This window comes from Cuculus canorus, chromosome 8 (assembly GCF_017976375.1).
Source record: "Cuculus canorus isolate bCucCan1 chromosome 8, bCucCan1.pri, whole genome shotgun sequence".
NCBI classification, from domain to species: Eukaryota; Metazoa; Chordata; class Aves; order Cuculiformes; family Cuculidae; genus Cuculus; species Cuculus canorus.
Genome location: NC_071408.1, coordinates 12,637,143 through 12,660,209, shown reverse-complemented (window position 1 = coordinate 12,660,209; position 23,067 = coordinate 12,637,143). Strand labels below are relative to the sequence as shown.

The following is a 23,067-nucleotide window of genomic DNA, read 5'->3' as shown; positions in this document are numbered from 1 at the left end:
ATCCTTGTTGACCAATATAAATAAAAAGCATAATCTAGAGAATTCCTAGATAAAGCTCTGAATGGTGGGGAAAGGACACAAAATAGAGTAAAATGGGTTTTTTTTCATTGTGAATGATGTGCTTGGAACTTGTGTTCAGGCTTTCTTGAGCTAGTGTAGGATGGGAGAGATGCAAGTCATTGAAAAGTCATGGTTTTGCAGATCAGATCTGCCAATGAGACTTTTAATGTCAGTTTATTTGTTGCAGAGTGCTATTTGTGAAAAGGATGCCAGAATAGTTTCTTTGATGGGATTTTATGTGTATAGCCCTTTGCTGGTTTCCTGTGTTTTGCACTGGCCTTGCACCCAGCAGCAAGACATTACTGAGGCATTGCAAGGGCATTTGCTGGCTGAGCTGGGCACCGGAGGGCAATTTGTATTTGGCTGGAGGTCGAGGAATGCACGTCATTGCAGAACGGTAGTCATGTTCTTTAGGGAATAAAAATAATCCCAAAACATTGGGATGGGGAAAACAGAAGAAGAAAAAGCTTATTTGGGCACAGAAAGCAAGTAAAGGATAATTTTAGGAGTAAAGTGTTGTGTCCCAGCATGTTCTGAATTACTTGCTACCTGTGATGGAGGGGGATTTTCACCATCCCCCTTGCCACTGTAACTCCTCTTTCTCAATGCTGCTTTGCTCTAGCTGCTCATTGGGCTTTGGCTCTATTTAGTTAATGATAAATAAACGTGGTCGTGCAAAGAAGTGAGGAAGCACCTCACCTGACAGTGAGGGTCCCAAGGGGGAAAACATCCTGCAAGCCTACGTTTTGCTGGGAGCAGGGAGGGACAGCACCATTGGCAGCAGCATCTCCTCCACTCTCCTCCCCAGCAGTTGTGACTTGGGGAGTAAATGTCAGGGGCCTGACTGATCCCGGCTTCCTGTTTAGATGGAGACCTGACCCTTTAGGGGTGACATGGAGGACACGGTATAGCTGGCATTGCTGGGATTCCTGTTTGTGGCTGGACTCCCTGGACCACAAAGCAGAAGAACAGCTGTGGTCAGAATAGCTCCACCAGAGCAAGATGTATATGTTAAGCCCTTATTTTGTTCCTTTTGTGGACCCTGGAGTAAGAGGGACTTTATACAGGAGTTGGTGTTGCAGGGCAGGGATGCCATCCCCATTCTTCCTCTGCAGAAGGGCTGGTGGGGCATGGCTGTCTGGCTTCTTGCCAGAGGGAGGGTTCCTGACAAAGCAGGAGGACACTGGAGAATTTCCAGGTTTCTCGCAGCTCAGGGATAAAGAGGGAAGGGGAGTAGCTCAGCTCCCTGCCCCTGTCTTCCTGCTTTTCCTGCCTGCACCGGCTAGGCTTGCTGGGAATGCAGCCCTGCATCCTGGTGCAAATCTCTGGCCCTGGAAGGATTCAGTGGTGCAGAACAATGGCCATGCCCAGGCTGCGCTTGGACAGCAATTTTGTGAGTGAGTGCTGCAGCTTTCCTCCAGAGTCCTGCAGGGTATTGATGGCTGCATCAATACTAAAAAATACAGTAGATTAGGGCTTGTTTTTCTGACCAGCAGTCTGGCTTGTGTTTGTACAACTATACCTCTTTTTTTCTCCTCATCCCAAAACAGGGTGACCCGGTACATGTTGCTTCATACCCTGAACTGCTGGGTAGATTTGCCTTCAAAGGTCTCCTTGGCTCCTCTGGATGCAGGGTGTGGGAGACTGATCTCTGAGTCCAGATAGACACCTTTGGGCACCTGAGCCTCAGAAGGTCCCAAGTTCAGCACTAAATAAATGCTCATTGAAGCTGTAGCCAGCTTATCCTTTTGGTGTGAGCCCAGGGGACCTTTCTTGTCTAGGCTCTCCTGGGAAGGAGTAGTCCAGAGGCCACAGTGCTCTTCTACTCTCTACTGATCACAGGCAAAGCTTGATAAACTCAGATGGGAGCTCATGAGAGCAGTCTGGGATGAGTTTCATGTCTGTCGTCTACCAAAAAGGGTTTTTACAGTAGTGGAGAGCCCGTACCCAAACGGATGCATCTTCCCAACCATAAGACTATGAGTTGTTGAAGACTTAAGTTTAAGTCTGTTTAGATGGAGACCTAACCCTTTAGGGGTGACATGGAGGACACGGCATAGCTGGCATTGCTGGGATTCCTGTTTGTGGCTGGACTCTCTGGACCACAAAGCAGAAGAACAGCTGTGGTCAGAATAGCTCTGTTTAAAGTTTAAGTTTAAAGTGCCTGAGCTTTAAAGTGCCTGAGCTAGCTGTAGGCCATACTTTCTTTTCCTTTTTTTGGAGGGGGTAATGGCAACCGTATATTTTTTATGTTTTCATGATGTAAATATATGCAAATACTTTCCTTTCTGTGCTCCTGTCATGTGTCCAGTGCAGCCAATGCTATCTGGCTGTGTCTTGGTGCAGTCATTCTAGAGAATTTGGAATCATCCTTTTTTTTGCTGCTTGGATTGCTGAGTGCAGCTTTAATCTAGGTTTTCTTTTGTGGCAGAAAGGTTGAGATCCTAGACAGGCACTTCTTAAAAGCTGCTCCTGTGGAAGTCTCCTGCAAGCCTCTTTCTGGGAAGTGTCCTGATGAGTTTTGCAAGCTCGAAACAAGGAGGCATTTCAAGCATTTTAAAATCTAGCTCCTCTGCACCTCCTACTCTGTCAGATACATCTGATTTTGTGGGAGTTCTGCTGCTTTGCATAGCTGAACTCTATTTTAGCAAATTAGCAAAATCGCGGATTTTCAACAACCTTGTTTAAAGCAAGATTTTGCATCCTCTTCAAGCTACATGCACAGTCAACCAGATGAGAAAATTGATGCATTTGGCCAGTTATTTGGTGTATGTTGGAGCTCATTTAGTAGAAATATTTGTGAGATACTCCTGTTCTTGCCATGGTGAGTTTTTAAAAGTAGTGGGTCATTTACAGTCATGTAACTGCCTTTTTCTTTCATTGCAAAGCAGCAGCGAAACTAACTACCTGTGCTGTAAAACAGAGCAGGGTTTGAAAGCTACATAGGGGGGCTGCCCACCCCTTGCCACATGCGGGGACCTGCATGGTGGGCAGTGGACTTGGCCTGGAGACGCTTAGCCTGTTGCTGCATAAAGAGCACAGCCTGCACTTTGCAAGTCACGGCACTCGATGCGAGGTGAATTATCAGTGCGCTAATGACTCAATGTGATTATCCAAGGTGAACAAGTTTATGCTGTATTAGATCTAGGTGGAATCAAAGGAATATTTGTAATAATTTCAATTGCTCTTTCAGTGCTTTGACACTCGCATTAAAAACAGTGAAGGTTTCCAGGCAGGTTTGTTGTTTCTCCAAGCACCACCAGTGCCACTTAACTTCACAAGAAAATAATTGCTAATCCAGCATTGCTACTAATATGCTACCTACTCAGTTGCATGAAACCGGTCAGGGTCTCATCTGCAGTTAGTGTTTAATCAATGAACTGGTTAAGTTAGTACTCACGTTCACTGGAGCAGCCTTTTGACCAAGACTGCCCAGAGGGGAGGATTAATTTGCAGGAGAGTTGGCCAAACCAGCCTGGCTTTGCTGCCTATTTGAATACCATGACCAAGATGTGGCAAGTGCTTTCCAGAGAAGCTTTGAAAGTTACTGGCAGCATTGAGTAGCGCAAGTTGTACATACACTCTATTGTAATGCATATGTAGTGGAAGTGCAAATTTAAGAAGGTAAATGACTCCATGCGTCAAAGGGCAAGTATCTGAACTAGTATCTGACTAGGTGTCATGTGTGAGCCTTTAACGCTGCAAAATGGGGTCTGAGCCCCAGAGAAAACTGGATGGGGATGGGGCTCTAGGCACTGCTTGCCAGAGGGACTTTGGGAAGGTGTTCCTGTGCAGATGTGAGCAAGTACTGCCTGTGCAGGCTGCTACGCTTGCTGGCAGTGATGAGAATGACTAGGCTCAGCCAGCCGTGCAGCCCAATGGGTCCCAGCAAGATGAGGAGCTGACATGCTTCTCTTCCCCCAGTAGCTGGCCTAATAAGTCGTGATAAGCTCATTGTCTTTCAGCTTCCAGCAGTGCCCTAGCGAAGCGTTCTTTGCCAGGCTTGGGGTGGTGACATGTCCCTTGTGGCCAGCCTCCACACTGCAGTGGGAAGGAGAGCTGGGTGGCAAGGGGGTCCAGGCTGGGAAAAAGCATGGCGTTCCCAGATGGACAGAGCTTGGTTGCAGAGCCAATGAGAATGAAGGAAACCATAACCCAGACAAGACAGCATGCTTTGGTAAAGTTAATAAGCCAGGAGGTGCATGCTGGTGCATGGTCTTCCCTAAACTACCTGTCTGTCTGAGAAGCTCAGCATTTCTGCTGTGAGCAAGTGTCCCACAGGTAGATGGTGCTCAGACCTCTGTCAGGAGCACATTGACTGATGCTGGGCATGCCAGAATAAGCAGCAATGGCCATGGTGGGTGGTGCTGGTCTGGAGCCAGGCAAATGTCTTTGAGAGGGCTGGGAGCCAGGTAGTCACCAAGCTGAGTGCAGGCCTGGAGCTGCTGACAAAAAGCTGGAGGCAGTGGAGCCTCCTGACCCCTACATCCCAATCACACATCCTTGCACTGTGTTTGCTTGGGTTGGTCTTTCCTCAGCTGGGCTTTCTTCCTCCTCCAAGAGCCAATGGCATCTCCCTGTGACTCATCTCACTCTCCAGCTGAGGGTTTCCTTGCTGACGCTCACACTGAGTGACATTACTGGCTTGCTGATGCAATGTAATCATTCAAGCCATTGGCAATATTTAACATCTATTTTATGGGTTAGAAACTGAGACGTGGGAAAATTAAGTGACTTGTAGGACTCCTTCTGAGGAGGGCATTCCTATGCAGGGAACTGATTTAAAATTGAACCAAACTGAAGTTAATACTTTAAATACAGTTATTCTGTGTATGATCCTTTCTGCTCTTGTGCTTCTTTGTTGGTCCTCAAAGGCTGAGGACCCCTTCATTTAATTTGTTGAAGCATTCTTTGTTGAATCATCTCAGAAGAGAGGCCAAGCATGGCACTGCAGCCTTGCAAATATATGCTTCATGACCCAGTTTCTTCACTGCTAAAATTAATTCTTGGTGGTTTTGGCTTAGCGCAGCAAGAAGGTGTTCTGAGGGATGCTGTACATAAATGGCTAAGGGGGATAAGCAGTGTTAGAGCCTGCCTCACAGCCTGCGGCCAGGTGAGAAGGATTTTGACACAGGGTTTTGTGGCTGTGAGAGCTGTAAGGGAGTGTGTGTTACAGCATGTTTCTACAGTGCGCAGGAGTGGAGGAAAGGATCCCATCTGTTTAAGAGGAGAGGAGGCAAAATTTATTGTGTGAGCAGGTCTGTGGAATGGATCTCATTTAATTAAGGAGCTGAAGGAAAGGATGTCTATTGTATGAGAGCAGAACAACAAGCACAGCTGAGAACAAGATAAAGGAGCACTCTCCCAGTCCCAGCGGAGAAAGGCTGTAGCACGCAAAGCATAATGCAAGCTCTGGAGCTCCCCTGCCATGACCTCCAAAGGGCGGCTGCTGCTGCTGCTCAGCATGGCACTGCATGCACTGACACAGTCCCTGGCTGCTGTAGCATCCCTGTAGACAGTGGGTGAAGCGATTAGCTTTAACTGGGATTTTTGGAGGGATTGGACCCAGGCTGCAATGAAGTCTGCTGAAAGGAAGACTCTGGATGAAGAATGGAGACAAATTTAGATTAATTTTCAGAGAAGAAAATGTTTCCTTCTCAGGCCAGATTTCCCTGATGAAAGGCAAGGATCTTAGTGATTCTTGATCTATCGCTTGGTCTTTACCAGCATCAGTTTAACATGGTGGAAAATAAACCCAACCAAAACAGTTCTCCTCACCATATGGTTCCCTGTGGAAAGTGCTGATCTGTTTCAGCAGAAACTGCAAAAATTGGCCTGAAGAGGGTATTCACCGCAAGAAACTTCAGCAAAGACGGTTAAATTTCGGCATAACTCTTTAACTAGAAACAACCCCATATCTGATGTTTTACAGTCTTGTTCTTGGGTTTCGATAGTGATGTGGATTTTATAGAGCCATCTTTTTATTTTTTTTCCCTCCAAAGCCTCCAGTTTTGTTTTGGTATTTTGCTCCAGTGACATTTTCTTAATATGATGGATGGGATTGGTTTGGACTCCTTCAAACACTCTCTGATCCCTGGGAACTTTGGGGGTGCGTGTGTATCTCTCCAGTACTGGAAACACAAAGAGCACATCTCTGCTGACCTCTCCATAAATGCTAAAAAGCCTCAATACTTAAAAAAGAGAAATCCAGAGTAATTGGCCCAAAGTGGGTGGTGAGCATGGTGAGTACAGATCCCACTGAGATTTCTATGAAAAAAGATAAGTCTTCCTGTGGTGTGAATGGATCCAAGTTCAGCTCCCAGCTTGTTGATCTTCTGCCTTTGCCTAGAGTTAAAGAGCAATTCTACCTGAGGGAGCGCTCCGTGAGTCACAGGTCAGAGCTGTGGACAGGTCCCCTCCTTTCCTATTTTTTCAATAAGCTAAACGGAATTTGCTTTAATGTCAGGTGTCTGGGAAAACTGTCTCTTATTCTTATTGTTTTTTTTCAAAACTCTTTTCTATTGCTTCTTTGAAGTGTACAATAAAGCAGAACATGTTATGTTGGGATGAATTTCAATAGTGCTGCATTTTGAGATGTCATTTTTCTACTTTGCTGCACATTGCCCTGCTTATGTGCCCAGGAACACACTCTTTTCACAGTGTCCCTTCCACTGTGATGACACCTTTCGATGTCTCCCGGGTTTATTTAGGATGCATTTCTCCGTTTGTGGATGCAGCTTCTGTTCCTTTTTTCCTTTTTGAGGCTGCTTAGCCAATGCCAATATAAAATCAGCCTGAGGTGAGTAGCTGCCAAATTCCTGTACGTTTGACCTGGGTAGCAAATACTTTTTCTGCCAGACCTGCATACGAATGAGCATTATGGTGCTCTCCTTGCTGTGGGGTTTCCAAGAAACACAGCAACATTCTATCATCTGTCTGTTTGTCCCTGCTTCATGTGGGTCTTCATTTTTGAACATTTTTGTCAAAGTGCATGCGGAGGGGGAAATGGCAATGTATTCTCTAAGTTTCTTAGCCAACCTAATAGCTTTGTGAAATGCATTTTTAATTTCATTGATATAGATTAGGATCTCAACTTGCATAGATAGAACTAGTGCTGCGCTGAGTTGTACTGCAATCTGTTTTGCTTGATATTGTCCTATATTGGCTGTTGTCTAGCTCCACCTAAAATCTGTGAACTCTTATTAGCTTGGAATATTTTGAGGATCTGAGTCTATATAATTCTTTCTTAAACTCTGTAAAGGGTGTTTTCAGACTTGTTGACTTTAATACCTTTATTTAGTGAATGATTTTTAATACCTTCATAAGTTATTGTTGGAATTGGAACCATGAAACAAGTGTGATGTGAATAATTACCATTTTTCTCCAGTTACGACCCAGAAACATTGTCGAACACCGCTGGCATCTAATGAGCCCTACAGGGCTGGCTTGTTTCTGGTGTGCTAATTGTTTAATGCTGTTCTCATTCATTTTTTATTAATTGTCTGAAATTGCTGATTTAATTACAGTATTAACAACTTGCCTTCCTTTGATTTGTCACTGCTTTTAAACTTGGCTGTTCTCATCTCCCTTTTCAATTGGTCTTATTCAAGCTTTTAAAGCAACTGTGGGAGAGCAGCTTTGTGGTGGGCACTAAGAAAATGCCAAAATAAACTCTGCATTTCACAACACGGGGTGTAAATCTCACTGCGTTCTGATTTGGCTGGCTTTGCTCAGCTGACACCTTTCTGAAGCCTGAGTGGTATGATGCCCCTCTCTTTGTCACCTGCCCTTGGGGTGGATTTGGGGTGACTGTGATCTTCTGTGGTGTTAGCTCCCTCTGTGCCAGTGGGGATGATCTCAGCTGCCTGGAAGCAGGATCTGTTCTAGAAAGATGGGGAAAAAAGCTAATCTTGAATACAGAAATTACATATTCCTGTAGAGGAGGAAGAGGCCTGACCGGGCACTGCTGCACTGCCCAGCACCCAGGATCCCTGAAGGCATCAGGTCTTGCCTGTGCCAGAAAGAGGCAGCAGTTTAATTAGGTGTTCCCGTAAACAAGCATGACTAAACTCCTGCACATGGCAATGCTTTTCTTTAAGCCAAGCACATTCTAGCACATGGGTTCAAACCGACTGTAGGCTGGATGAATACAGCCCACCTCTTCTACCCTCTTACCTTCTTCAAAGGGTGACTGTAAGGAGCTTGTGCACCTGCTGCCATTGCCTGCTTAGGGCGAACAAACGCGTATCTAATTAAAAATACCACAAATTCCAGTCAGATGTGGGGTTTTTAAGGAATGTACTTCTGCTTGTTTATCAACGGAAGGTAAGTATTAAAATGCGTACAGCTCTTCTCTTGCCTTTTTTATCTAGGGCTGTGAAAAGCAGTGTGAAAGCACTGCCTGCAGATGCAGAGTCTGCTCCTTGTTTTCATTAACTGAAGGGAGCAGCTCAAAGCCTGTTTATTTTTGCAGCCAGTTCCAGCAGTATCACATAGGCACCCATGCACTGGTTCATTCACATGCACCACCTTTGGTCATTGGTAATGGCAGCATGTGAAGGCAAGTCCAGTGCATGCTGTTACTGCTTCCTTGAATTTCTAAAAAGGGTTCAGAGACGTTTTCAAGGCTGGAGATTAGCCTCTGGCACCGTCTCCACTGACCTTCACGCCTGGTTGAGGAGCACTGCTTTTCCCAGCCTACAAGTGGTTGTTCCCGCTCACAGCCATTGCTGTGTGTGCCCAGGCTGGGGCAGAAATGATATGTCTGTGCTGGAATGGTGTCCCTAGCTTTCTCTTATAATCTTGGTATTAGTTAATTCCCGATGAAGCAGACTGTAACATGTGTGTAGGGACCTGTTGCTGGCTTTGAGCTGCTAGGTCTAGCTGAGGGATGCTGCTGGGAAGAATGGTCCTGCACTGCTCGCTGCATCCTCTCTCTCTGCACACACAGAACAGCTATAAACAGTGAGGCAAACAGCCTTGGAGATGTCTTCTAAGTCTCTGATTTGAAGTTTTTTTAAAAAATCCAAAAAACAAAAATCAAAAAAACCACCAAACAAACAAAACCCCTACAAACAAACAAAAAAAACAAACCACCAAAAGCCATCTTAAGACTGGAATAGGAAGGTGTGGAACCCTTAAGGATTTCTTGTAAGGGTGGTAAATCATCTTGTAAATGGATGTCTGCAAAAGAGTGGATGAGGATAAACTGCTTCCTAGAGGAACTGCATCCATTTGACCATAGGATTGTTATTGATTTAATTTTTACGAGTTCTGATTTTTATGAGATTCCTGTGAAACTGCTTAGAATGAAGATGGCTTGTGTATGTGTCCCAGTTTACCACTGCAACTTGTGAAATTGGAGGTAGTGAGGGGAGATTGGAGAAAGTGGCCCAAGGCAGCCATCTGGTAAGAAATAGCAAACCAAGCAGAAGGAGTTCATTGTGAAGTAGTCAATGTTACTGGAAAATATATTTTGTGTGATAAATGGGCGTGCTGTGATCCAGTGATTGTTGCAAAGCAACAGCCTTAACACTGCTATGTTGCTCTCGCAACATAGGAAGTTTTAGGCTGATTCCCATTTATACCTGTCTATACTTGCAACCATCACATATGGTTATCAAAATTAAACCTGAAAATTGTATGGAAAAAACAGACACTGACATTGTCAGTACAAACCAAACCATTCTTATTTCAGATGAACATATGCAGCTCAGAACCACATTTTTCCCCTATTTACTAACGCAAACCCTGAAGGAACTGTGAAGAGTTTAAAAGTATTGTTAAGTCCAGGAATGAGGATCCATTACTTAATTACTCCTTCCTTGCTTACAAATTATTGTGCCCTTTAATCAAATTCTAGCTGCTGTCAAAACCACCAGCACTGGAGTGTAGATAGGGTGATGGAGGGAAATGTAAGCCTGAGGAACAGCTGAAACCTGAGCTAGCATGATGGTAAAGGTGTGTCCAGCATGTTTGCCCATGTTGCACTGGCAGTTTGCTGGTAGAGGCAGCCCCCAAACATATCTGTGACTCAGTGCCCCATGGTGGGACCTGTCCCCTCTGCAGGCACAAGTGCTGCAGGCTGGTTTTGTCCCAAGTTTTGGTAGCAGAAGGGGGTAGCACGAGCAAAGTGACTGCACTGCAGAGATCCCCACTGTCCGCTGTCCTTGCCTCTTTGTCTCTCGGTCCGAGGAGGGAACAGGGAGTTGTGTTTGTCATCCTATAGGCAAGCACCCTGCTGGCTATGGGCATGCCCACTGCTGGGCATGCACCTTACAGCTGCACATGGGAATCAAGGTCATAACGTGTCCGTATTGGAGCCACAATAAAATTGCTTGCCTGTGGCAAAGAGGAGTCCTCGATAGACACAGGCAACACAGCACGCTTTGGTAGGGTGGATGAGGCGGTCTTTCTAAAAATTAGGTTTAGACCATTTGTTACTGATCAGATTAGTACACTAAGCAGGTATTCTGGTATACTTCCCTTCAGCAAGCTTGAGTCCCCTGTGGGTTTAAAGTGTAGTCCAGAAACAGTGGACTGTCAGATCTTTTGAAGCTTTGTTCAGAAATGCCTCTTGGATGAAGCTGACCACCCTCCTGGAACATATCCTGCTTTCCAGCCACTTTATCCCCTGACAAATGCTTCATAGAGATGAGACAATGCACGAGGGAGATGCAGGCTGGTAAGTGCCTTTCTGCTTTGGAGGCAGCAGGAGGGAGAGATGCACCACACATGGGTACCCTGCTAACTACCCCCCTGGTCTCTGCTGCCCTACTAGCTTTTTTCCTCATTAATTGAATTCTCAGAGCACTGCTCTATTCCCCCGTACAAGCTTGTAAGCTTTGTCCTTTTTTTTTTGAGGAGGAGGAAGATAGAGGATGAGAGGGACAAGGACAACTCAATACATTTAGGTGCACTTTTGATTAAAGATTTTCCGACTTATTTTTATTCTGCTAGCACAATCTGACCATGTAGTATTCCTGGTATTCTTTCCTTACTGCTGGAGGAAAGCTAGTGGGCGGACTTAAATCTGGACCTGCTGCAGTTTAGATGGGATGGAATGAAATGAAGGCATTTTTATTCGAGTTAACCTTTTTCAGATGCTTGTGAATGCAGGGGGATCATAAATCTGTTACAGAAAAACATATCTCTTCCTTAATATCTGCTCTGCCTAACCTGCCATACAGCATGTAGTTACAAGTTTTCTTACACTTTTATTGTGAAGAAACAGCACAACAGGGACAGATAACATGTTTCTATGGATGCTGAGTTTTTCATGCCCATCACACTTGGATTCATACATTAAGTTTAACTGTAAGCTGACAAGGTTACATCGCAAGTTTAATACTCCGCTAGTATGCAGAGTTTAATGATGCACCATCTGGCATTATTTTCCATCTGGTGTTATTTGAATAGTGAACTCTGTCTTTTGTGCAGATTTTGAAAATAGACTCCTAAAAACCTGAGGTCAATAGTAAGTCTCTGTGCTCTGACGAAATAGATGTTTCTTTTCTAATTGATGAGATTGTGAGAAACACTCATTCACTGGTAAAATATTGAAAAGGACAAAGTCTTTGAAGCAAAGGCAATAATATTTTTATTTTACACTTCAGCACTGAATTGGATGCCCTTCTAAAAAAGCCATAACATCTTACAAAAGCAGTAGGTATATATACTAGTTTTAGACAAAGAACTGTGTAAAAGGATGTTCCTTTTGCTTTTTTTTTTTCTTCAGTTATCCAACCATGCCATATCTGGAGACTTTCTTCAGGTTATCTCCTGATCTAAAACAGCTATATCTTACAAGACAACTAAACATACCAATAAATTCTTGCAGCCCTAAAGCAGATTATCTCTTGACCTAAACCAGCTACATCTTACAAGACAGATTTATATGACAAGATAATTAAACACAAACCAGCTGCAGCAAAACTTATCAATTAATTCTCACTAAATGAACTTTTTTTTGGTATAAAATTAAGGGATGATCTTTATTCACTTTTTAGCTGGTGATCTAATACTTCTTTTTCATTACTAAGACCATCTTTAGGGTTTTTATTGAAATTTTTTTTAAACTTTGGTATATCTCAAATATTTATCTTCAATCTTTGCTTAAAAATTTTGTTAGAGTGCGTAGAGCTTTAGTAAGAGACTGTCTGTGGAGCTGTGCAAATCCAGGATTGGAAGGGTTCCTCTGTTGCTCTTTCCTTTTTCTGTCTTTCTCTGAAATTATGTATCTTCTGAGATTGCCACATTGCTGTAGCCAAGAATCAATATACTTAAACCAAACTTGTAGTATTGTTACAAATATTGCAAAATCCAGAGTTGTGCTCAAGACCAGCCCAGTACCTAGGTTGAAAGTCAAGGCCCTTTAAGTTATTTCTGAGTAATACAGTAAAATGCTATATGGTGTGAAACCAAACAGAAAAGAGTTACCTACAATTAGAATGCTATATTCAGAGAGCGTGGGATAAATTGCTGACACCCAGGTCTTTGCATATGATTACAGAGACGTTCCCATTGCTCCTGTTGCAATGCACATCAGAGCTCCTCTTGAACGTCCCCATCCCCTTCCAGCTGCAGAGCAGGTCTCACGCTGACAGCTTTGAGAAACCATTTTTTACTTGGCCACGTACAGAGTTAGCAGAAGCTAACTCTTCTTGATAGCAAGCAATAGTGTAATTTATAGTGCACTTTTGGGAGTATATTGCAGAGTATATTCCCAGCCAGGGTTGTAAGGCATTGATCCACCTTCCCTGGAAGAGTGCAGTTTTCTTCTCTGGGTCACCTGATGTCCACTGGTTTTGGATGTAGTTCTGCAGATGATCTCAGAGTCCCTTTAGTAGCATTTCCAACTCCACCATCACCTCTGTCCTCCTCCAGCACAGGAAAAGCTGAAACCCTAATGTTTTGTCATCCCTCTTAAGTCTTTCTCTCTCTATTTTACAGCAGAAGAGGGATGTTGACAAACGTGGGCAGACCTAGCAGATCTTGGTGCTCAGGACGAGAAGAGAGGCTGTGGTCAACAATAATTCCAAGCAAGAGAGGTCCTGATCAATCATACAAACAGAAGTTTCCCATTGCCCCCTTAGTAAATGGGCTTGCAGGGTGCGCGTTAGCAAGGGCAGATCCTGTTGATGTGTAGCATGTTGGTGAGACTATCAAAGAGTCTTCAGCAACAAAAGCCCAATACTGGCATCGTAGCATGGTGATGAAAAGGACTCGTGATTGCTTTGGAGAAGTTAGAGGAGGTAGCATAGGGCAGCTACCCCTCCAGGTGCGTTGCAGGGGCACCCAGCCCAGCCAAGTACTGCTCCTCATCTTGTGCCTGGGCTGACTGCAGCCATCAGCCACTGCCCTTCCCAGAGCTGTAGGGGCTTGCTGGGATGTGCCAAGGACTTGTGGTCAGACATGCCTTTCTTCAGCTGTAGCCAAGTGAGCAGTATCCCAGCACAGCAGGGCACTGAGCAGAGGTGGTAATGGCAGCTGCCTGCCACTGCTAACGTGAACTGCTACACCAGGAGCCAGTAGGTCCTGAGCAGAGATTCTGCCCTGTACAGTTTGGGGTTCATCCCTTACAGTCCCTGTGGCTTCAAATCTCACTTAGAGGAACTGTGTAAAACTTATACATCCTTTGTATAGGAAGTATAGCCAGGGCTACTGCTGGGGGTGAAATTCCTCTGGTTTGCTGAATGAGCAAAATGTATGCTGTGTCTGTAAGCATGGTGTAAACAGCACACAAATGTATGTGCTAGGCTCTGCAGAGCAGTACGTTCTCCCTCTCGGTTTGGTCTCCTGCCCTCTCTCTGGTGCTTTTCCTCCCTTCTTGTACCTATTTGCCCAATTCAGATTTGAAAGTCTGAAAAATCAGCAGTGCATCTCCTGGCCTGTGGGAATTGGTGTGCTGCACTGTGATGCGAGAGGCCGCTAGGCTGAATTGCCATTTTATTGAATACTCTTGCTCTCTGCTTTGTTATTAAGCTACAGTTAGTGTTTCATTAGACACCCAGTGTGCATGAATTCATTAGCATTTTATTGGTTAGAGCTGCGCTTTGTTGCATGGGAAATGTGTCCTAAAGAGAACCTGCACTCACTGGAGTATTTGCACTACTGAGCTCTGGTTGGGGCAGGATGTGCAATAGCTCTCCTAAGTGCATGGCTCTGACTTGCAAAGGAGCTTGGCTCACACCTTGACATTGTGGTAAAGGCCTGGATTTATGCAAGGGTTTAACAAATCTGGCCAGTCAGTCCTTCTGAGAACTTGACTACTTTGCTGGCTTCCATCAAGTTCTTGCTGGAGTTTTGCTGTGAGCCGTCAGCACAAGGGGACTTTGGATTCAGTGTGACAGAAGCAAAACAGTTTTCCCCATGAAACTCCCCTCTGCCAGGCTTAGGGCAAGCCTGGGCAGAATCCCTTGCCTGCAGGCAGGGATTGTGGAAACCTCTGAGAGGAGCTCCCTGTTGATTCCCTGAAACTTGCTGAGGCTGAGTAGCATCTTAGCTGAAACATCCTAGCCTGTCTGCATTGTTGTCCTGGGGTTGTTACAAGGCTAAAAATAATCTTTCTAACCCCAAGATATTTTTCAGAGTTGCTGTCTCTTCCAGGCCCACATTAATTAACACTTGGGCTGGCCCACAATAGAAACCCCTATAGCTCGAGCAGCTCAGGAACACAATTTGATGTTTATAATCAGTGATCGTTAGAGGCAATAAGTGAGGCTGCATCTCCACAAGGTGCCCTGCGGTCACTGTGGGTGCTGCGGAGAGCATCCAGCTCAGCCTGAGGCTCCTGTAAAAATTGCATGCAGAGCTTCAGAAGGTGCTGCGTTAATTACTTCAAGGTAGCCAGGCTGAAGTTTTGCAGGGCTAAATCAATATGTTCATTAGTGTTATGTACCAGATGCCACTGCTGTGATTTCAGTACTGGTCTGATGTCTTAAAAAGGCATGGAATGGAGGCCTTTTATATGCAGTTTCACCTCAGCTTTGTAACAACAGGGAAGGAGAATATGAGAGATGGGACTTGAAAACCCACCCCAGTCGGCTCTCTGATGAGGGGACTGTGGTGAGACTCTTCTCCATGAGTATAAGCCCTGCAAGCAATATATGAGTTGGTACTGGGGATTTGAGGCTAGCTGTGGCCATGGTGGGAATTTGAGCTCTGCTCTTTCCAGCCCATCGTTATGGCTTCAACCCTGGTGTGGGTGGGCTTGCATGGCTTGCCTGGTCTGTGCACTGAAGAGGACAGAGCTGCAATTCCCCCTTGTTGTTTTCTGACTCATCTCTATCTCCCCATCCCCATCAGTGACTTTAAAATGGCTTTGAGGAATTGTATTTTTCAAGTCTTCTATCATTTAATTGCAGGTCATGGGCCAGTACCCTTCCCTGGCCTGCTGTATCTGGCTGCCAAAAGTTAATATATTATGCAGTTCTGGAAATGTCAAATGAAGGCTCAGTGTGGAGCAGAAGGCAGGGCTTTGTATCAGGGTGTTTGTCCTGTGTTCCCTCTGCAGCAAGACTGGAGAAAATAATGAGAGGATTAATTAAATTCCTCTTCCTTAGTCATACAAGCTGCAGGAATGAGGAGCTTTTCTGTAGCTAGGTGAGCTCAGAGAGTCTATCTCCACGACTGTGCACAGCACCCTGCATGTGGGACCAGCATACCAGTAGGTACCTGATGTGGGTGCACCCATGGTTGACCAGTTATGGAACTCCCCATAGTCCTAGCCTATTCCGCTGCCAGCTCCCTCCCTGCTTGCAAGACTCTAAATGCAAAAGTGGCTGGATTTGTGGAGTCTTGTTCTCTCCATTGGGCTGGCCAGAGCTTGTGTTTAGTCACTGATCTTTGGAAGTTCCTGTGGTTTTGGGTTTTTTTCCTGTCCAGTGACTTCTAATTGAAGCGAGTAATTACATTATCCCATCTACCCTGGAGAGTTTCACGGAGTCCTCAGCAATCATATTCAGTTTTATACTGAGCCCCTAAACCCCCCCACTCAAAATGAAGTTTCTCTTATCAGAGCTCAGCAATAGTCACAACCCAGCAGGTCAAACCCACATGGGCTGCCAGGCCCTGGGAGCTAGCAGAGTTGGGAAGGTACCAGTCCCTCTCCAGGGAGGTACAGCCCTTCAGAGGGGCAGGGCAGGTACCTTTGAAACACAAGTTAACATTCCCAGCAGCATCCTGGGCTGAGCAAAGTGTTATCCACATCCAGGGGCCAGATTGCTTCAGAGTATATGCTCCTCCAGGTGCTGGGCACAGGGATGCTGCAGGGCAAAGAGGCTCCCAGTCCCTGTCCTAGCCACGGATGTGCAGGCTGATGCAGGCATGTGCTCAGGAACACATGTGGGATTATGAAAATCTTTCCCTGGGAAAAATCTTACCCTGTTCCTCTCACCCCTTCCAGCTGGAGCCACTTCAACCCTCTCTGGGGCTTTCCTGATGCAGGAAGGCTAATTCAGGTATTTTCTTCCATCTCCTGCAGTATGAGTTTAAAGCCAAGAACATCAAGAAGAAGAAAGTGAGTCTAATTGTGTCGGTGGATGGTGTGAAGGTCATTCTGAAGAAGAAGAAGAAGGTAGGCAGCTCTGGTCCTTGGAGCAGCGGTGCCTTGGCAGCAGGAGCCCTTGCCTTGCAGTGAAGGGACCTGCAGAGTCCTTGAATTTCTGCGAAAATTTGGTAGGCTGGGAGAAGGAAGGATGGGCTGTGATCAGCCATGGATGAGCTGTGTTCCTACAGGTTTGCAAAGCCAGTGCTGATGCAGGTGTAGTAGAAGGGACTCGGGGGCCTCCGTGGGAGGTGATGGTGGGACATCAGTCCCCAGCAGGACCTAGCCCTCGTTGAAGGGTTGCAGGGGAATAGGAGCAGAGCTGTTGCAAGAGCTTACCACTCTGTCCCTGGACTGTCCTCTGATCTCAAGAGCAGCATCTGACGTACTCATTTCAGCTTCTTTCGTTGCAGAAAAAAGAGTGGCCTGGGACGAGAACAAAGATGCTCATCATGCATGATCCCATCTACAGGTAAGCCTGCCTAGTGAGAGGATAGAGGCTTGGGTGGTGCTATATCACTTACCATGTACCACACACTGCACCAACACCATGCTGGGGGCTCGCAGTGGAAAGCTGCCGCCATCTCTGTGGACAGTGTGTTGCTTTTCTGTATTATCCAAAGTCCCCCAGTTCTCTCCTCGGTTTTGCTGGCAAAAGCTAAAAGCATGGGTGTCTGTGTCCTGGGACACAACAAATGGGAGTGAGGAATGACCCCAGCCATACTGGGGAAGGGGCAGCAGGCACCCAAGTGAGGAGGCCAGTTCTCCTAAAGGGCAAGGCAGAGGAGTGAGGTTTGCTCTGTTTGGTCCCTGGGAGACTCTTGAACCACGGGCTCTGTCTTCTGTCCCATGCTGCCTTTGCAAAATGCTTGCTGCTGCTGAGTTAGCAGGCTAATTTTCCCAGCTGAGGCAAAACCACTGCCAAAAAAATTTATGATGTGCTTTAGTAGGGATGTGCTGCAGAGGGTAGGCATCAGCCAGCATCCTATATTGTGTCCTGGGAAGTGCTGGCTGTGGCCTTGGCAGTCTCCTGGGCATGTGGGTTATATATATGTTGATATTCTCCCCTCCTTTCTGTCCTTGCAGGATATTCTATGTGTCCCACGACTCCCAGGACCTAAAGATCTTCAGCTACATAGCGAGGGATGGGTCTAGCAATGTCTTCAGGTGCAATGTCTTCAAATCCAAGAAGAAGGTAAAGAAGCACATCCTGCTGTCACAGGGTCTCATTGTGGCAGCTGGGATAGGATCCTGTGATGCTAAACTGCAGCAGGAGCCCGGAGCAGTGCAGTGATTTGAGCTCTGGTGCCTGCAGCTGTGTTCAGAGACCCCTGAGAACTGTGCCAGGCTGAGGAGGGCACCGGGCAGGAGCAGCCCAGATAAGATTATGTTCTTCTCTTCACCCACCACAGAGCCAAGCCATGCGCATTGTCCGGACGGTGGGGCAGGCATTTGAGGTCTGCCACAAGCTGAGCCTGCAGCACACCCAACATAATGCAGATGGACAGGAGGACGGAGACAGCATGAGGCATGGGAGTGATCTGGATGTCCCAGGTACTCTGCAAGGGCTGAGGCAGGAGTGGTGTGAGGGTCCTGAAGCCTGACAGACATGATCTGCAGAGCCACCGTCTTCCCATACTGCTCCTTGCTGGCTGGCACCTGCAGGGAATGGATTTGCACAGTAATCTGGCCTGTGGTGCCTCAGATTTAAACTGAGATATTGCCCAGCAAGGAGTTCTCACTAGGCATTAGCCATCGTCCTCGCAGACATACTGTTTGCTGGGAGCCCATTAGCAGTGCCCGGGACTCTGCTGGATGCCTAAGTACACTCCATGCTCAGCCTCACGTGCTGCAAATGTTTACTCACTGCTTCTGCAGAGAACCCTAAGCACATACCTTCCCAGTGTGCAGAGGTATTTGCGGGGCTGGCTCTGTCTCTCCACAATTTTTGTATATACAAAGCCACACGTGGGGTCTTGTATCATGCTCCCAGGGCTTGCAGGCAGCCTGTGGACCTCCCTACATTCTCAGCCCTGTGGACAGAGGGTGCAGGGATGGATGCTCCCTGCTCGGAGGGCTGCTGGTCCAGCCCCATCACCCCAGGCTTTGTGGGACCCTGGGGAGCTGCTGTGTTCTTTGGTGCTGGTGGCTACACTGGCAGGAAGACATGTTTGTTGGTCAAACACCTCCAGTGCCTGTTGCAGTGCTGCTAAGTCCTGCTGCCCATCTGTGTGGCGGTTGCCCTGCCCTGCCTGCCCTGCCCGTGCCTGTCCTGTGGCTGGGTCCCTATCCCACCAGGAGCAGCCTAGGCTGTGATGCAGTTTCCTGCATGCCTCTGCAACCAGTGCTATTGTGATGACCTAATCCTTGGGCTGTCCTGGACTGGTCATTGTTTAGTTTTCCTCCATACAATGCCCTGACCATGTTATGCAGTTCCCTGGGAATTTTTTTATTCCCTGTAATGTCTTTGTTTACCTTTATTTAGCTTTCTCTGTGACTTTTGCTCTTGATGACCTATTTGTCCCACAGAGGGGTGTTGGCTCCTGCTCCCCAGGTTTGCTGTGCCAGGTCTGGGTGTGTTTGCAGCTGCAAGCTCTATTCCAGATGGCAGCAAGAAGCACAGCCCTGTCACTCTGTACTTGCTTTTACCCAGAGCTGGAGGGTGGGTGGCATGGAGGCGGTGGGGGCTGGCCAGTGGTCATCACTTGCCATACCATGGGCACACCATAGTAAGCAGGCCATGCTCTGCTGTGGCTCTGTTCCTGCAGCCTGCCGCCTTGCTGGTGTGGAAAGGGGGGCTGCCTCAGCAGAGGAGACAGACATTGATGCCGTGGAGCTGCCACTGCCCGGAGCTGACATCCTCGACTTCAGCCGCGGCGTGACTGACCTTGATGCTGTGGGCAAGGAGGCAAGCACCTACACTGACACCAAGGTGCGTGGGCTCCTGCCCTCCACTCTAGGGTCACAATGCGGCCCCAGCCCCAAGGCTCTGATGTGCACCCCATGGGCCCAGGTATCAGGAGGGATTTTCTAGTGTTCTGTAGTTCTCAGATAAAAGTTGTCTGCCACCGCCAGGCTGCCCTTTGGCTTGGGGCCCAGGGTGCTCCTGGAGAGAACTGTGCTGAGGCTTAGCTATGTGCAGCCACACAGAATGTCTGGGGCAGAGCTAGTCGGGATTTTTTTCCACAAAAAAACACCAAGCCAAACCAAACCAAAATTTTTTGAGACAGTGGAAATTCCCATGGGCTTGTATCAGAAATGGGGTCACCAGCAGGTCCAGGAAGGTTATTCTCCCTCTGTACTCGGCACTGGTGAGACCGCACCTCGAATACTGTGTTCAGTTCTGGACCCCTCACCACAAGAAGGATGTTGAGGCTCTGGAGCGTGTCCAGAGAAGAGCAACGAAGCTGGTGAAGGGGCTGGAGAACAAGTTGTACGAGGAGCGGCTGAGAGAGCTGGGGTTGTTTAGCCTGGAGAAGAGGAGGCTGAGGGGAGACCTTATTACTCTCTACAACTACCTGAAAGGAGGTTGTGGAGAGGAGGGAGCTGGCCTCTTCTCCCAAGTGACAGGGGACAGGACAAGAGAGAATGGCCTGAAGCTCCGTCAGGGGAGGTTCAGGTTGGATATCAGAAAAAAATTCTTCACAGTAAGAGTCATTGGGTACTGGAACAGGCTGCCCAGGGAGGTGGTCGAGTCGCCTTCCCTGGAGGCGTTTAAGGAATGGGTGGATGAAGTGCTGAGGGACATGGTTTAGGGAGTGTTAGGAATGGTTGGACTCAATGATCCAATGGGTCCTTTCCAACCTTGTGATTCTGTGATTCTGTGGGAAGTATTTTTTTCAGGAATTTTCTACGAAAAGTGTTTGGGATGTTGTCAAAACTGAAAAAATACTGCCTTTAACGATTTTCACCATTTCCAATGAAGTGTACACTTGCTTTGAATGCAGTGGCTTCTTTCCTGGGTATTTGGGGATCTGCAGTGTGCCATAGCCCGTGTGTACTTGGTGGCTCTCTGTGACAAGGGGTGTGGCATCACACTTTCGACATCACTGTTTTGCAGGGCTGCCTCCACCCTGAAGATATCTTGACAGCATCGCCCAAGATGCTGCTGCCCTCGCCTGCCCAGCTACCCGACCTGGGAATGCCCCTCTCTGCCCACCATCAAATGCAACTTCTTCAGCAGCTCCTGCAGCAGCAGCAGCAGCAGACACAAGTGGCCGTGGCACAGGTTCTCTCCTTCCTTCACTCCTCCCCAGGGGCAGCAGCAGGGTTGGAGCATCCTACTGAGCCCCTCAGTGCTGCTGGAGTGTTTCCTGCCTGGAGGCACTGTTGAAGGCAGGCAGCTCCATGAGGATGGCAAGTTGCCTCCCAGCAGAGATGTTCAGATGGTGCTTGTGGGAGAAGCTGAGGCACAGGGGAAGGGGAGGGACCATCTCCTGGGCTGCACATCAAGGGGAGGGGAGTGGCAATTTGCCTTGACCCCATCACAAAAGATGAGGTGCTTAGGCCTGCATACCAACAGATTTCTTGGTCCCCCATCTCCTTTCCAGCACCTGGCCTCAGAGTTAGTGGTAGCCGACTGCTGCCTGGGCTGTGCATCTGGCAGCTCATTCTTCCTGCAGGTTCTTCGCATTTGAGCGGCTCTAGATGCCTTATCCAACTCATTACCTTAGCTTTATTTGTTCCCTGACCCCTCACAGAGCTCTCTGCAATTGCTTGACTTTCTTCCTGGCTCTGTGCTGCCGTCTCAGAGTATAAGGTGTTGTACTCTCTTCCCTTTGTTCTGGCTTCATGGACAGTTGCAAGTCCCAGCCCCTTGCCTGGGCTCCTGCCACCTCCCAAGCTTGCTGTGCTTCAACTCTGCCCTACTAAGGGCACTGCCATGCCACCTAGCTGGCTGTGTTTGGGCAGCTCAGGAGAAAGCAGGCAGTACCTGCTTGCTAGCAAAGCCAGTGCTGCCTCCTGTTACCCATCCAGGAGGCAAGTGGCTTGCAGCTGTGCTGCTTTTTGGGGCCCTGCAGCCACAGCAGCAGCTCATGGGTTCAGCAGGTTACAGAGAATTCCCCTGTCTTCCACAAGGTCACTTTCTAGACCAAAGTGAACTACTGCTTTTTTATGGGGGAGGGGGGGTATTGGTTTTTTGTTTTGTTTCTTTTTAAATCTGTGCTTCTCTAGTTCTCCATGAGCCTCCTTGCTCAGCCCTTGCTGGAGAAAGGAGCGCTTGTGTGAGCCATGGGTCGCTGGCAGGAAGGGGTGCTGAGCCAGTGTGGCCCCTGAGTGTCTTTGCACTGCTGTCCTCTTGTCCGAGTATGCTCCTGGGGCTCTTCTTGCTAGAACTCAGAGCAGAGGGTTGCTTCTGCTGCCCCTGGGCAGGGCTCCTGGATGATCTCACCCCAGAGCCTCCTACCCTCCCTGGGATGCAGTACTGGCGATAATAGATGCCTGCGTATGGGTACTTTAACACTGTAGTCAACTGGGTATCTTGCCTGTGGACTCCCTTTGGGCTAATATCCAGGCACTGCTTCCCAGGGCCAGAGTGAGCAGTCAGATTGCATCCCCAGAGCTGCTGTGTCTCAGCAGTGTTCTGCTGTCTGTGTTGCTACAGGCATATAATGTCTGTGGCAGCTGGAACCACCTGCAGCTCCAGGCAGCTCTGATGCACCAGCCCCTGCTAGCAACAGATGCTGCAGGCAAGACCCTGCCTTATGCAGTCTCTGGGAAACCTGTCCAGAAAGACAGCTCAGCTAAGGGCCAGCTTGTGGCACATGGCTGCACCCTCATGCACCAGCAGCACTACGCATTCAGTTGAGCATGTCTTCTCCTCTGCATCCATCTGGCTCTCTCCGGGGCTGCTCTTTCCTCATGCATTAGCAGCGCACCTGCGTGATTTAGGGTTTGGTCAGTGCCACCTCCTTTTGCCTCAGGCTTTTCCATCATAGAGGCCAAGGGTTCCTGTGCTGGATTTGCTGAGTGTGCCCTGGTGTGACACTGCTGCCTACCTCAAAGCTCTCAGCCCTTGAGCAGCATCTCACACGTGCTCAGACACTCCATTCTGTTACACAGGTCCACTTGCTGAAGGACCAGCTGGCTGCAGAGGCATCAGCGCGGCTGGAAGCCCAGGCTCGTGTGCACCAACTCCTGCTCCAAAACAAGGACTTGCTGCAGCACATCTCACTCCTCGTCAAACAGGTGCAGGAGCTGGAGCTGAAGCTGTCAGGGAACACCAACAGTAAGTGCTCCTACCCCTTGCTCTCCTCTCACATGTAGCTGGGTCTGTGGAGAACATGCGTGTGAGTGTTTCTCTTGGGGATTTTGTGCATGTGCAGAGAGTGCAAAATCTTGCAGATTTTGTGCATGTGCAGGGTGCTTGCATGCAGCATGGGAGGGGACATGGGGAGTGCTTTATGGACAGGCAACTGCACAGCCATCAGCTGAATGTCCACTTTTCCCTGTGGTTATAT

At 47.6% G+C, this 23,067-nt stretch overlaps 1 protein-coding gene across 7 annotated transcripts in view; it reads left to right on the top strand.

Annotated features, from left to right (window-relative positions):
- Nucleotides 1–23,067, top strand: part of NOS1AP (nitric oxide synthase 1 adaptor protein) — a 43,653-nt gene that overhangs the window by 12,986 nt on the left and 7,600 nt on the right. For 6 of the 7 annotated variants that reach the window (XR_008451129.1, XM_054073836.1, XM_054073834.1 and 3 more), the window contains 7 exons: nucleotides 16,544–16,636; nucleotides 17,005–17,078; nucleotides 17,693–17,801; nucleotides 18,019–18,160; nucleotides 19,375–19,538; nucleotides 20,667–20,834; nucleotides 22,670–22,835. Coding sequence is in view for 6 of the 7 variants with exons in the window: in XM_054073836.1 (XP_053929811.1) it covers nucleotides 16,544–16,636; nucleotides 17,005–17,078; nucleotides 17,693–17,801; nucleotides 18,019–18,160; nucleotides 19,375–19,538; nucleotides 20,667–20,834; nucleotides 22,670–22,835 (916 nt within the window). In the remaining variant the exon portion in view is untranslated. Of the gene's footprint in view, nucleotides 1–16,543; nucleotides 16,637–17,004; nucleotides 17,079–17,692; nucleotides 17,802–18,018; nucleotides 18,161–19,374; nucleotides 19,539–20,666; nucleotides 20,835–22,669; nucleotides 22,836–23,067 lie in introns of those variants that run through there. The other variant, XM_054073838.1, reaches the window with a different exon arrangement.